The sequence below is a fragment of the Myiozetetes cayanensis genome, unplaced genomic scaffold (genome assembly GCF_022539395.1).
Source record: "Myiozetetes cayanensis isolate MyiCay16 unplaced genomic scaffold, myiCay2020 scf6-25, whole genome shotgun sequence".
Lineage (NCBI taxonomy): Eukaryota > Metazoa > Chordata > Aves > Passeriformes > Tyrannidae > Myiozetetes > Myiozetetes cayanensis.
Genome location: NW_026087853.1, coordinates 8,158,539 through 8,172,030, shown reverse-complemented (window position 1 = coordinate 8,172,030; position 13,492 = coordinate 8,158,539). Strand labels below are relative to the sequence as shown.

Here is a 13,492-nt window from a genome sequence, read left to right as displayed (position 1 = left end):
AAGCAGTTGTTTGGGAAAAGTTTTGGAAAAGGTAGAGAAAAGGATCTAAGTATTTATAGGCCTGTCTCCTGACACAAGTCCTGGCAGTATAATGGAATGACTCATATGGATCTAGATTAACAAAGAATTAAGGGAAGAAAATACAATTAATGCCAATCAACAGGAGTTTATGGGAAGAGACCCTTTCAAACTGACTTGTTATCTTTCACCAAGGAGATTGTAAGGCTGAGTGATAAATGTAACGAAGCTGATGTAAAACACTAAGACTTCTTTGAGGCCTTCAACTTGTTGCAGCAGGACATGCTGGTTAAGAAACTAGAACAATACAAACCCAACATGACACATATAAATTAGGTTGTCTACCTAATCATCCCTTAGACACCACTGTGGGTTCCTGGAAGGGTGCTTGGGGCACTGTGAGCAGCAGGCACTGCTCCCTGGGTGCCACCCCAGGACCTTTGGCTCAGTGTCCCACTCCAACCATTTATTCAGCCCTCAGTCCTTTCACTCTTTCATTCTTTCCCTTTGCTTGCTGGCAGACCCCAATAATCAGTTGGTTTTGTTCTCAGAGTTCTTTTTCTCTCGGAGTTGTTTTTTTTTCTCAGAGTTGGTTTTTTCCCCTCTAGCCCTTTCCCACCCTGGGATGGCCGACACATTGTGTGAATTTTCAAGGTGGCAATTACTTAACAATTTTCTAACATCAGAAAAGTGCAATATGGTCCTGTAACCCTGCACAATCGGTTCTTCATCTTTACCAATTGATATTTTATCAAGAACTGTAAAGAAATGAAAGGATTACTGATAAGGTTTGCCGATGACACCAAGACGGAGGGAAAAGGTGGAAATTAAAGGGATGTGTCATCAGTGCAGAGCAAACCAGTTTGCAAAATTGCATTCAGGTGAACAATACACGTTTGAGTATGATCAAAGTTAAAAATCGTACTTGTAGGAACAATAATTTCAAGATAGGGGATATGCATATACAGGGGAAGGGCCAGAGGTACTGAAAAGGGCACGAGACACAGCTGAACATGAGTTTCCAGAGTTCAGAGTTACAGTATCTGAGAGGGCTAAGCAGATTCTTAGGCATCGGCATGGGCAAAATAAGCTACGTCATGTCTGTATTTGGGTTTCATGTTATTACAGCTGGAAAACCATGTTCACATCTGGTATCCACAGCAGAAACCAACAGATAAGGTAGAGATGAATCAGAGAAAACATGCACACTAGTACTCTACAAATTGGAATAGGATGCCTTTTGGTGACAGATCCCAAGATTTCAATCTCTTCAGTCTCTTAAAGAGATGGATGTGGGCTGAGCTGAGTCCTGGCTGAGAGTAAAAGTCTGATCATCCATGAGACAAAAGCAGGAAAGATCCCATAGCTGGAAGCTGTCATTAGCAGCCATATCCAGAGCAGAAGCAAACATTTCTAAAAGTGTGGGGAAACAATCACATGGACAGTCTTTCTGGATTGCTCACAGATCCTTGCCTCAGGCAATGTTTAAACAAAAGATAGGATCTAAATCAAACACAAGTTACTTCAGGGAAATCCACACATAGGGACTTAAGGGCTTGGTTCTGCCAAAGCTTTGGAGACTGTATGAGCAACAACCTGGGTCTTCACTGAAAGTACCTTCAGAGACTACTGAGGTCCAAGTTTGGACCTGAACACACCTTCTTGTATTAACGAAGTGGATTTACACGTGGATTTGGGTATATACCAAGCTGCCTGTGCAGACACACTTAGAGGTCTCTGGAGAACACAGGATTCTTCTCAGAGAAGCTCAGGGAAGGTTATAACCAATAGGAATGGTGACTGAAGGTGCAAATGGTTGTTAAACGCAGGAGCTGTCAGTTGGATGCAAGATGCTCCAGGGTTGGAGACAGAGAAGAAAGCTCCTCTAACAACTCCTTGGCAAGTCTCTCCAAGAAAAACCCAGCTTTTGGGGCTTATCATGGGCCCTGGGAATTTCAACCAAGCTGTGTACTTTCCATTAATTAGCCTGTAGACAATTTTAGATGTTCCTTTTTCGAACAAGCGTGGGCTATACCATTTTTAGATAACCTGTGCCCAAAATACTTGGAATTTATTTCACTGCTACAAAACAATTACTTCCCACTAACACTTGGGCACACCGATTATTAATTCACATTTGAAAACGCTGTGTGTGCTAGAGTCATCTATTCTTTTCTCATCACTGTGAATGGAGTCTTTGATACAGTACCAACCACATAGGAAATGGTGTAGGAGCCACAGTAACATGCCTGACTTAAGATGGCAAAGGTACTACTTTGTTGGGGTCATGCACTTATAGGAATGGAAGAGGTTTGCTATGAAACACCTATTTCAGCGCCCACCATGCAGAGTCAAATTCAGAGCTAGGAACACCACAACTGGCTCCTTGTCCTTTGCACTGCTTTTGTGACCCACGTGGCGTCAGAGTTATGGAAAGCTAAGGAGGTATTTTCAATTTTCTCACTTCTCTAAACACTGACCTTGTGCCAGCCCATGAGAGCAATGCTCTCCCCCGGCTCTCCGGAGCACTGCGATTCTGTCCCGGAGCTACGATCCATACAGGCATTTGCGTCAAATGGTGGTGGAATTAGTGCAGTTCAGGCACTTGATAGCGATCCCATCATGAAGGTTCACGTGTCATGCACCACACCATATGGCTCTGCAGGCAAAGCACAGCGTGCTTGGCCTTACAGGCAAGGAATTAAATGAGGCGTGAAGCTCACGAACCACCACTGCTCGCTCCTGTTTGCTCACGTCCCAGCCCAGAGCCTGAACCTCTCCGATACCTGAGCACTGCAGAACAGTCGCCCCGCCACGGCCACTCTGCTGTCCCCAGCGACTTGCCCTTCTCCTGGATGGATCATAGGAAGAAGTCAACACGCCCAAAATCTTCTCCCACCTTTCAGATATGGACATGAAGCTGAGGAGGAAGATCTTTTTTCTTTCCATTGTTTTCTCTGCCACCAACACCACATTTCACCCTGGCCTTGCTGCGAGTTGCACTTGGGCCTCATTATAACTGAGCAGGGACTATTGATTCACGTTGCAGACAGTAATCATTCCTTTTCTATCAATAGCTTTGTCGCTGACATTTTAAAAATCACACACTTCTTCCTACCATAAAACACTGTTAAGATTATGTATTCTCTGGAAGTTAAGATTTTAAAACCAAACAGAAGTAATTATTTTAAACACAAGGAATTACTTCAGTTTTGAAGACAACACTGATGAGGAAACAGTCCTGGAAATCTTCCACTGCATGGGATTACCTTAGAATAAGAAAAAAACCAAGGCATTGGAATAAGAATGAATAATACTGGTTACTTCCCTGTGGATGTAACATAATTTAGGATGTGTTTTGCAAAGGCTTAAGTTAAAAACAAAAAGTTGTATCAGGGCTAATGATTATCAGTCTAAACTGGAATTTTTGTATAAACTAAAATGATTTAATATCTGGGCAGATTCTTAGATGGTAATGACTGTCATAGCTGCAGTGCACAACAAGGCAGCTATAACAATTACATTAGCTGATTCTCTGCTTGTCTCTAACAACTGATTTCTTTCAGTCCCCAGCCTTGAAGGTGAGATGAGGGGAATACAAATTCCTCAGTAAGTTCTGCATTTTTAATCCTTCTTCCAGAATTAAGACTCAAAACCCGTGCATATGAATACATTAAAATTAATCCTCAAGTTTTGGCCAGCAATTATAATCAATTCCAACATGTTTTGCTCTGATCACAAATGCTGTTAAAGTTAGGGTCTACTCTGTCTTTGCAGTGCAGTGTTAAGAGGTTCTTTGTGTGGGTTTTAATGTCTGGAAGAAAAAATTCTAAACACTTCACCATGATGATGTCGTTCTGTATCATATTGTTTTCTGTGTGTGGTGACAGCCAAAAGAGTGACACAAAAAAGGCACCTTAACTAGCAGATCTGCTTCCTGTATGTCTTTGAGTCATACTCTCCAACTCTACTGGCAAAAACAAGCCTTTTCTACTGTTAGCACTGTAGCCAGAACAGCTCAAAGCGCAAATTGCAGCCTACTCCGGATAATATACAAACACTGTCATTTAAGTCCCCCTTATGAAATCACTGTCACTATCACAAGAACTAGAAAGCATAATATGATTATCAGACTGCTTTCTGAGTTTTCAGAACATTTAGATAGGAAAAAAATCACCTTCTGATTCGTGAATGCCACTTAAGTAGTACCTTATAATATGCAAAATACTTATGGGCAACAAAGAAATAGGAAACCCATGCAATCAGCTTTTTACTATGGCCCAGTTTCTAAGGAAATGAATACTCTTTGAAATTAACTCATCTGTTTAAATGAGAGAAACAGAATATAGCAACAATGAAATATAGAAGAAAGTACCTGCTATGCCATTTTCATTCCCTGTGCAAGTTTTGCTACAGAAAAAAAACACAGAAAAACCAGCGCTAATCAATGTTTCCACTTAATGGCAATAAAACAGCAAAATCAGCTACTGTTACTTTTGTGGTCTCAAGCAATTATTCAAAAGTTCTTATTTCAAAATCACTTTGCCAATCAGAAACACGACTCTGAAAGACACACAGCCCTTCTCTACAACTCCTCTTCCCCCTGCACCCTTTCCCCAGCCTCTTTTAATTTGGACTGCAAGTATTAAATGTTGGCTTTATCCAGGGTGATAGCAGAACTCCTGCTGTATCAACAGGCCCAGGATTTTCACCTGACTTTCCACCACCGTACATTTCAGGTTTTATTGGAGTGACTACTTACTTCCATGGGGCAGCAATGCAAGTACATAAAACACAATGCCTAGCTAAGTTTAATGCCTCTTCACGCCTGTGCACAGAACTTCCACAGATCTGTTTTGCCAAGGCTCAGGACAGGCACACTCACAGGTGCAAACAGCATTACAGAGCTCAGTTTGCTGCTCACGTGCTGTGAATGACTCCCTAGCTCCAACACGGGCAGTTCAGCCTTCTCGTGCTGGCTGGAGTGCCCATGAGTGCAGGGTGAGAGCACTGGGTAACAACACAAGGAAACATCTGCCTATTTTTTTCCCTTTTTCTGACTCTGATGTAAGTCAGTTACAATTTTTTACAAACACATTGTAAAGAACATATTCTACCGGCAACAGAAAAGAAAAAGATGAAGAAGCAACCCTGTGGCAAAAGGGGAGTCAGGAGATCCGGATACGGACAAATCCCACTCCCCACTCCATGCAAAGGGTCCCGCCTGCTTCCCAGGGAGAGCAACTCCACTACAAGTGTGTATCATCTGAGCAAACAGGCACATGGATGTGCATGTACACACAGAAATACAGATCATTTCCACAAGAGGTGAGTCCTCAAATCCAAAATTCCTGTCATTAATACAGAGCAAGGCATTAGCTTAACGTGAGAGCAAGGAAGGAAGATCTGCAGGTCAGGTGTTGTGGAGCATTTTGTAGTCCTGATGATGAAGTAACAGACATGTAACTTATTTAATGGGTAGTGTTCAAAGGCTATCTTTCCGTGCTTGTGTCTCTAAAAGCAAGGAAAATATTACCTACATCGTAGGATGGATTTCAGGGCAAGGCTAGTAAATATTTATGAGAGCCATAAAGTTTGTCAGATAAACTACACTTCAGAAAGACAAAATGTTACTGCTAGGCTGCCAGATCCACAGAGATGCCAAGTTTCTACAAATCTCACCAGATCCAGCATTTTTTTTCTACAGAGGTTCATATTTTCTCTGAAAAAAAAATCAGAAATAGATTTGGTTTTAAACCACCTACACACTGAATATACAGAAGTTATTTCTCTTTCTTATTTTTCATTCATAATTAGATCTACTCATGACTATAACAAGATCTTCCTTGTACACTTATAAATAATTGTGCAGAGTAACTAGTGGATATACAAAGGATGTTTTGATAGCCTAGGCTCCTCCACCAGGCAAGACAAGCATCACACTGGTATGAAAACACAGTGCTGTAACACTGCATGGGTACCTGACTGCACCAGGTAAGATCTGCCAGCAACAGCCTCAGATCCTGCCAGGTGTGAGCTCCCTTCTGTACCACACACCATCCTACGGGCTGGGAAAGCCCAAGAAAAGGGAGGACATGCTTTGGCAGGACTGAACCCTGCACACGGCTGTACAGCAGACATATTTCTAGAGTACCCATGTCAGTGTCCCTGTCCCTGTCCGTGAGTGGGCAGTGGGATCTGCCCCTTTCCCTGACTGGACTTCCCCAGGGAGGAGATGCTGCCACTTCTCCTGCCACTCTCAGCAGTTTCACCCCACGGTGCTTCCCAATATCGGAGCTCCCTGTCCTGTCTCACACTGCGCCTCCTCTCACATGGGGGTTCTGCAGCTCCCTGAGGGCCTGTTTATAGAATCATAGAATATTAAGGGGTTGGAATGGGTATTAAAGTTCATCTAGTCCCAAACCTCGGCCGTGGGCAGGGAGACCTGCCACTAGACCACTAGGTTGCTCAAGGCCTTATCCAACCTGGCCTTGAACACTTACAGGGATGGGGCATCCACAGCTTCTCTGGACAAGCTGTGTCAGTGCCTCACCATCCTCATGGTAAAGAACTTCTATATTATCTAACCTAGGTTTCCCCTCTTTCAATGTGTGCCTATTACTCCTTGTCCTATGACTACAGTTCCTGACAAAGAGTCCCTCTCAAGCTTCCCTGTGGGCTCCCTTCGGATACTGGAAGGTTGCTACGAGGAAAACCTTTCTCTTCTCCAGGCTGAACGGCCCCAACTTCCTCAGCCTGTCTTCGTAGGGGATGTGCACCAATCGTCTTACCAACTTCGTGGCCCCCTCTGGACTTGCTCCCACAGTTCTATGGCCTGCTTATGTTGGGGACACCAGAACCGTACACAGTGCTCCGGGTGGGGTCTCACAAGAAGACGAGGAGCGCTCCAAGCCGCGGGGGCTGCTCCGATCCCGGGAGGACGGCGGGGTCGCCACGGGGGCAGGGACTGAGTCCCGGGAGGGCAGGAGCCGATCCCCATAGGGATCAGGGGCCGATTCTGGGGACTGCGGGGTTGGCACAGGGGCAGGGGCCGATCCCGGGAGGGCAGGAGCCGCTCCCCATAGCGTTCGAGGCCGATCCCCCGGGGACTGCGGGGTTGGCACAGGGGCAGGAGCCGATCCCGGGAGGGCAGGAGCCGATCTCCATAGGGATCAGGGGCCGATCCCCCGGGGCCTGCGGGGTTGGCACAGGGGCAGGAGCCGATCCCCATAGGGATCAGGGGCCGATCCCCCGGGGACTGCGGGGTTGGCACAGGGGCAGGGGCCGATCCCCAGGAGGGCAGGGCCGGTGCCGGCCCCGCGGCCCCCGCACACGCCGGGCGGGGGGCGGGACCTTCCGGTTCATGTCGGCGCTGGGCTGGCGCGGAGGAGCTGCGCGGCCATCTTGGCTCGTCCGGGAGCGGCGGCGGGGCGGGCGGGGGGCAGGCAGGGAAGGAGGGAGCGGCGGGCGGGCACCGAACCACCCGGCACCCACCCAGCGTCCGCAGCCCGCGGGGCGCCGGCCTGCTTGGAGCCTGGCGAGGGCGGCGATGCGAGCGGCGGCGCGGTGAAGCGGGGCCGCGGCGGGGGAAGGAGAGGGCAGCCCCCCGGGCGGCGGGCCTGCGCTAGCCGTGCCCCGGCGGCGGCGGCGAGAAACCGGGCTGCGCGGCGTCCCCGCTGCCGCCTCCTCCCCGCCCGCCCTGCGCTCACCCCCTCCCCCCCGGAGCCGCTCCCTCGCCGCCTCCCTTCCCTCGGCTCCATCCCTTCCCCCGGCTGCATCTCCTCCCCGCTGGATGAGGCGCCCCCCTCCCCGCTGCTGACCCCCGCGGACCCCGGCTGTAGGATGAGCCCGCGGGACTCGGAGGGGGCGAGGCCGCTCCGCTCCCCGAGGAGGATCTAGTGGGGGGGCACCGACGCGACGCCGCCCCCCCGCCAAGCACCTTGTCCTTCATGGTGGCTCCCTGCGACCACCATCTCGGAGCAGACGCGCAGCCCGGGGCCCGTGTGTGTGTCTGTGCGCGCCGCCGCCGCGGCCGCCCGAGTGAGGGAAAATGTCCACTCGGACTCCATTGCCCACGGTGAACGAGCGCGACACCGAGAACGTGAGTACCGCGGCCGCGGGGGACCCTCCGCTCCGCACCGCACCGCACCCCGCCCGGCCCCGCACCGCGCCCGCCCGGCCCGGGGGGCATCGCCCCGCGGGGCGCTGTCATGGACCTCCCGCCGCCTGTGCCCTGCCCAGATCACCGATGTGTTCGGAATCGATTATTTTTTAACCCCTTTCACAGCGCGGTTCGCATGTTCCGTGGCATTTGCGGGCATCCCTTCCCTTCCCCCCCGCCTTCCCCAGCCCCAACCCCGGTGTCCCCTCTTTAATTCCCCTTCTGCTATTCGAGTATCTCCGGGTGGCGGGGATCGGGCTGGTTATGTCGGTGGCGGGGATCGGCTGTGGAGAGGGGGGTTCTGGGGGGCTGCTGCCTTCTCCTAATATGCAAACTTGCAGCTAAAGCAGCCGAATAAACCTCTGGTAAACAGATGGGAATAATTCAGCTCGGGTAGGGGTGGGCTAGGTGACCTAGATAATAGGCCTCTTCCCTGCTTAATTTGCAGGGTTCTCGGTGGTAATGACGCTGTTAGGCTAGTCACCTGTTCAGATGACATTAAAAGGGTTTCTTTATTGGAATTACCTTCCGCACAAGGGAGCCTTTTCCTTCCCTCCCCCCCCTCCCGTTTTTTTTGTTTGGTGTTGTTTTTTGGGTTTTTTACCTTGACAAAGCTAAGGTTTAGGAATTGACACTTTATTTACGAGATTAAATCAGACAGTGTATTAACAATCACAAAGGTCGTATGCTAAAGGAAGAAAGAAAAAAAAAAAAGTAGTCCTACCACATGAGCATATAGCCACAAACGAAGCTCGGTAAGGAGACTCCCTTTCTGCAGATAGGAACTGTATTTCTTCCAAGTTAAAACTTACTTGATCCTGGTGTATCCTGTCTAACCATTTTTTCTGCATAGGCTCTGACATGTCCCCAGATGATAAACAGAAGGGAGTTGTCACTCACTGTAGTCTAAAATGAGTAGATTGGTGAACTTTGTGTTTGGCTTTTTGTAAAGGCTATGTGATATTCTTCACAAGGCAGATGCTAAGCTTGACAGAGGAGGCTTTTTTTTTTTTTTTTTTTTTTGGACAGGTTTCTTATGTTTTGGACTGGCATAAAAGGTGGAAACTTTGGTTAAAGATCAGGAAAAACTGTTGGATTGTTCCAGACCATAAATAGTCCGAGAAAAGTGATGGTAGCCCCATTGTTTAAAACAAGACCAGACAAAGCGTTAGAAAACATGCTGCATGGAACAATTACTGCATTACTAGGGATTTAGATTTTATTGACATAATAGGCACTTCTAACTTCTGTGATCTTTATTTGTTTTAGCACTACATGCAACCTGCAGGCTAAGGGCTGTATTGAGCAAAAAGCCAACTAAGCATATTTGGTTGTAAAATCTCAATGAGCTTCCTGTCTTGTGGAAGAAAATAATTAAAATATTATGCGGCCCTTCCTATGCCATGGGGAGAGTCGAAGTTGAAACATACTCTACAAAATACTATACAGAGTTTATTTGGATAATTGTTTTAGTCTGTAAGCAGACCTGACTGAGGTTTTCAAGCTCCATGTGAGTGTGTGGAGGCCACACAGTAAATCATTTTAGAAAGCGTTCAGATGAGATTCCCCAGTTAATTCAAATTCTAGTGTGGATAATCTAATGGTGGAAAGACTTATTATGTGCTTGAGGAAACATAATTATTCACAAGCTGTGTGTTCTAGCACTTGAAGTCAGATTTTACATGTCTTCCACTTAAGGCACCTTATTCTCACTTCAGAATATTGGTCTAACACTTCTCTTTAGTAATCTTCATAATTTAACATCCATAGATTGTGTTGCTTGCAGATGAACTGCCTTAGGTTTAGGTTAAGGCATATTTTTCAAGTGCTGTAATCTGTGCTGGTGACCACAGAAATACCTGTAGGTAGTGATATTGACAGGGAGTGATTAATCTGAGTACTCAACAAATCCATTGAACCAAGGCCCATAATATGCAACAGCATATCCCTCAGGAAGCTCTCTCAGATATCGTGGGCATCAGTTATCTAGAAATTTTCTAAACCATGTGCTGTTCAACCTTGCTTAAAACTAAGTTTAAATGTGACATTTAGTCTGTCTGAATTACCCCTACGGCTGTGAACAGGCCAGGTCTCTTTTGATACCAAATGTGATGACTTTGTTACTTCATCTTAACTGTTCATCCACCCCAAATCTGAGCGTGTTGTTCATCCACCCCAAATCTGAGCGGCAGGTAAATTGAGCCCTTGATTCTCGTTCACATAAGAGAGGTCTAATTAGTTAATATTCAGAGGAGTCTTTGAAGCGGCTTAGGAGGTGCCAAGGTATTCAGCTAGCCTTTGGGCCATGGTTGCGGACCCCATTTACTGCCTTCTCTGCTTGGAAGGCTACCACTGCTGACAAAGGCTTGGCTGGTGTTGGATCTGATTGAAGCATGCTGATCATAGCTTATCCATGCCTATACTTGCAATTTTGAAAATGAAGTTAGCCTCCAGAATGACAGTGAGCGTAAATTATCATTGTCTGTGCTTGCAATTAACCACGTTGAGCAGTTGGCAACTCCTGTTGAATAAGAAAGGTCTAATTGTCAGTACTTGGTGTTTGTTTTTTTTTCTTCTTTCTAAGGGTTTTTATCAAGACATGTACTGCTGAAGTGGAAATACTGTCACAGTGACTTTCCCCAAAAGCTACTCAGAGCTATCAAGGCTTTGGTGCCTTTGAGATTAAAGAATTTGGCTCCGAGTCACCTGGTTTTGAGAGGAAAGGCATCCCAGATGATCTGTGATCATAGGAACTTCACACTTGGACAGTTGGAAGCTGGCTGTTGGCCTGCGATGAGCTGGCTTCTCACCGCAGAGATAGAGCAGCTCCTCTCTGGCCATGTCTTGTGCAGCAGTGGCTGCCAGCTGCTGAGGGGGTGCAGAAGTGCATGAGAGGATTAGATCTTTTCTGTCTTCCTCAGAAATATGTCCTGCATGTGAGAGAAAAAGCACAAGAGAGAGAGCAGAGACCTCCTTCATCCAAACCTGGGAGACAGGGTAGATGCAGAAGAAGGACTTTAGATGACAGAGGAATGAGTAAACCTGTTCTACTAGTGATGAGAAGGGAGGGAGAGAAGATGGAGGAGAAGTGTGGAAACACAAAGGGAAAGGAAAATAGATGGTGGAAAACAAAAGATAAGAAGAGGCACAGGGGAATGTGCATGTGGCAGGATGGAGGACAAGCAGTGACAAAGAAATAGGAGCAGAAGGAGCAAGATTGTGAGGAGTAGGACAACTATTCATTAAAAAAAAATATTCAGGGAGTGGGAAGATGGTAGCAAACTATAGATAGAAACAAGGAAATACAGGTTCTATGGAGGTTGGAAGATTTTTGTTTTTCAGGAGTGTGAAACAGAAAAGAAAAACCTTGGACTAAACTGTTTAATTAAAACCTTCATGTTCATTGCACAGCTGTGTTTTTTTGGGGGCAGAAAAGGTAACTGCTTTGAATGTGTCAATTCTGCAGGCCAATCTGAATTAAAAATTTAGGTAATTTAAGGAAAAGCAAGACTAAAATATACTCTCATCTCCATGACTGTGCCTAATGTGAAAAATTTGCTATTGAAAAATGCCAGCATGATGGCAACTGTGCTTGCACAAGACTATACAAAAGGATTCTGTGCAGCAGAAGTATCACTTTCTCTTTTTTTTTTTAATTTAAAAAGGTTTAGTAAAGGCAGCCTTAGGTGCAAAAATGTAATTTTAAGATACTGTGAAGGTTAGTGCAGTATATCTTGGTTTATTACCAATTAACTATGAAGTGCATTAGAGCATTTGCAGACAATATGCAGGCTTGCATTGTTCTATATATTATTTATCAGTCTTCTCCTATTACAAATATATCTGTAATTGGAATGCTTTCTTCCGTAGCATGAAATCCTGTGTGTTTTTTTAAAAGAAGGGGCTGAGAAGGGAAGTGTTTCTGTGGCCAAAAGTTCTGATAGATTTTCTTCTACAGGACCATCTGCATTTTTCCATATTTTTTACCAGTTCTAATAAATATTCTGGTTTGAATTAAATCAGGTGAAAGTGGCAAAATAACTAGAAACAAAAAATATTCTAGGAATTCAATTGGGATGTGTTTTATTCGTTCCAACCTTTCACAGACTAGGAAAATGCTTTTTTTGGGTGCATTTCTTACTGCCTGGGGTGCCTGGTAGGCCTGGTCCTGTGTTTGTACTCAAAAAATACCTAGTGGTGTTGCATGACATTGCGAGTCACTGGCTGCTAGTATTTTCACATTTTAAAGTGGGCAGTTTCATTCTTCAGCTGTGCTAAACAGCCTGTGCTGAGGTGTTTAATCACTTGGTTTCAGTCAGCTCGAACTGATGGGAGGCTGCTGGGGGCATCAGCCTCAGCTACCTCTTCCCACCCGCGGTTTGTGCCGGCACTGATTACTGTGGGGCTGCCTGACGGGTCTGGTCAGCTCTGATCTGACTGAAATAAACCCTTAAGAAAAGGTGGGTTTATCCCCATTCTGTGTGGCTTCAGATAACTGACACAGAGGAGAATGGGAGTGTCCAGTTCAGGTGGGGGAGGGTTAGAAATGCTTCTTACTATTTTTGTTTTGGTTTAAATTAAGGCAGTTGTGGCACAACTCGAGTTACCTTAGCCCTCCCTAGAGTGCTGTTCTACAACTACAGGCAGATATAGAAGTACAATGATGCCTCTTTCACCAATTGTGTTCTGCTCCTGGAAAAATCTTTTTTTTTTCTCTTCCCTTTTTTCCATTATTTCAGTAATTCAGAATAGCTAGGCTGCAAGACCTTACTCCAGAGGTTGTTAAAAAGTCAGGCTTAGTTCATTAGCACCACTGAATGTGACTTTTATGGTAGTCACATTTAGAAGTAGCAGTCTGAAAAACAGAACACAACTACAGAAATTATTGAAAGAAGATAAACAAAAGGAAACAGGTGAGTTGTACCCACTCACCTGGTATCCTTACCTGCTCAATTCTCCATTTTAGTTCCAGTCAAAAGACATATTCCTGTTGATGTAAGCAGACAGTTCCTGTTGACAACATGTCTCAGGTGACTCAAGTCAAAGGAATTCTAAGAGTGGAGGCATTTGTCTCCCCAGATCTCCATTTCATATGATATATAAGTAGCATGTGTCTGCAGCTTCCTCTTCTCAGTCAAGTAATGCTGCCTCATGGATGTCAGCCAGATCAAAAATGGAGGTCACCTTTTTTTTTTTTTAGGCTCATGGCTTATCAAGGTTGACTCTTCTTAGTGTGGAGATCATCTGCCACTAAAAATCTCTAGAAAATATGGTAAAGAGATGCTTACTGCTCTTAAAATACAAACCTGAAAG

The 13,492-nt window shown here is 45.9% G+C and overlaps 1 protein-coding gene across 17 annotated transcripts in view; it reads left to right on the top strand.

Moving 5' to 3' along the window:
- The first annotated feature begins 7,485 nt into the window (after positions 1-7,485).
- The window catches only part of MARK3 (microtubule affinity regulating kinase 3), a 62,450-nt gene continuing 56,443 nt past the window's right edge, over positions 7,486-13,492 (top strand). For 5 of the 17 annotated variants that reach the window (XM_050337229.1, XM_050337242.1, XM_050337231.1 and 2 more), the window contains exon 1: positions 7,488-8,119. In XM_050337229.1, the coding sequence (XP_050193186.1) occupies positions 8,069-8,119 (51 nt within the window). In that variant the 5' untranslated portion in view covers positions 7,488-8,068. Of the gene's footprint in view, positions 8,120-13,492 lie in introns of all 17 variants that reach the window. The other 12 variants (XM_050337244.1, XM_050337237.1, XM_050337241.1 and 9 more) reach the window with 5 other exon arrangements.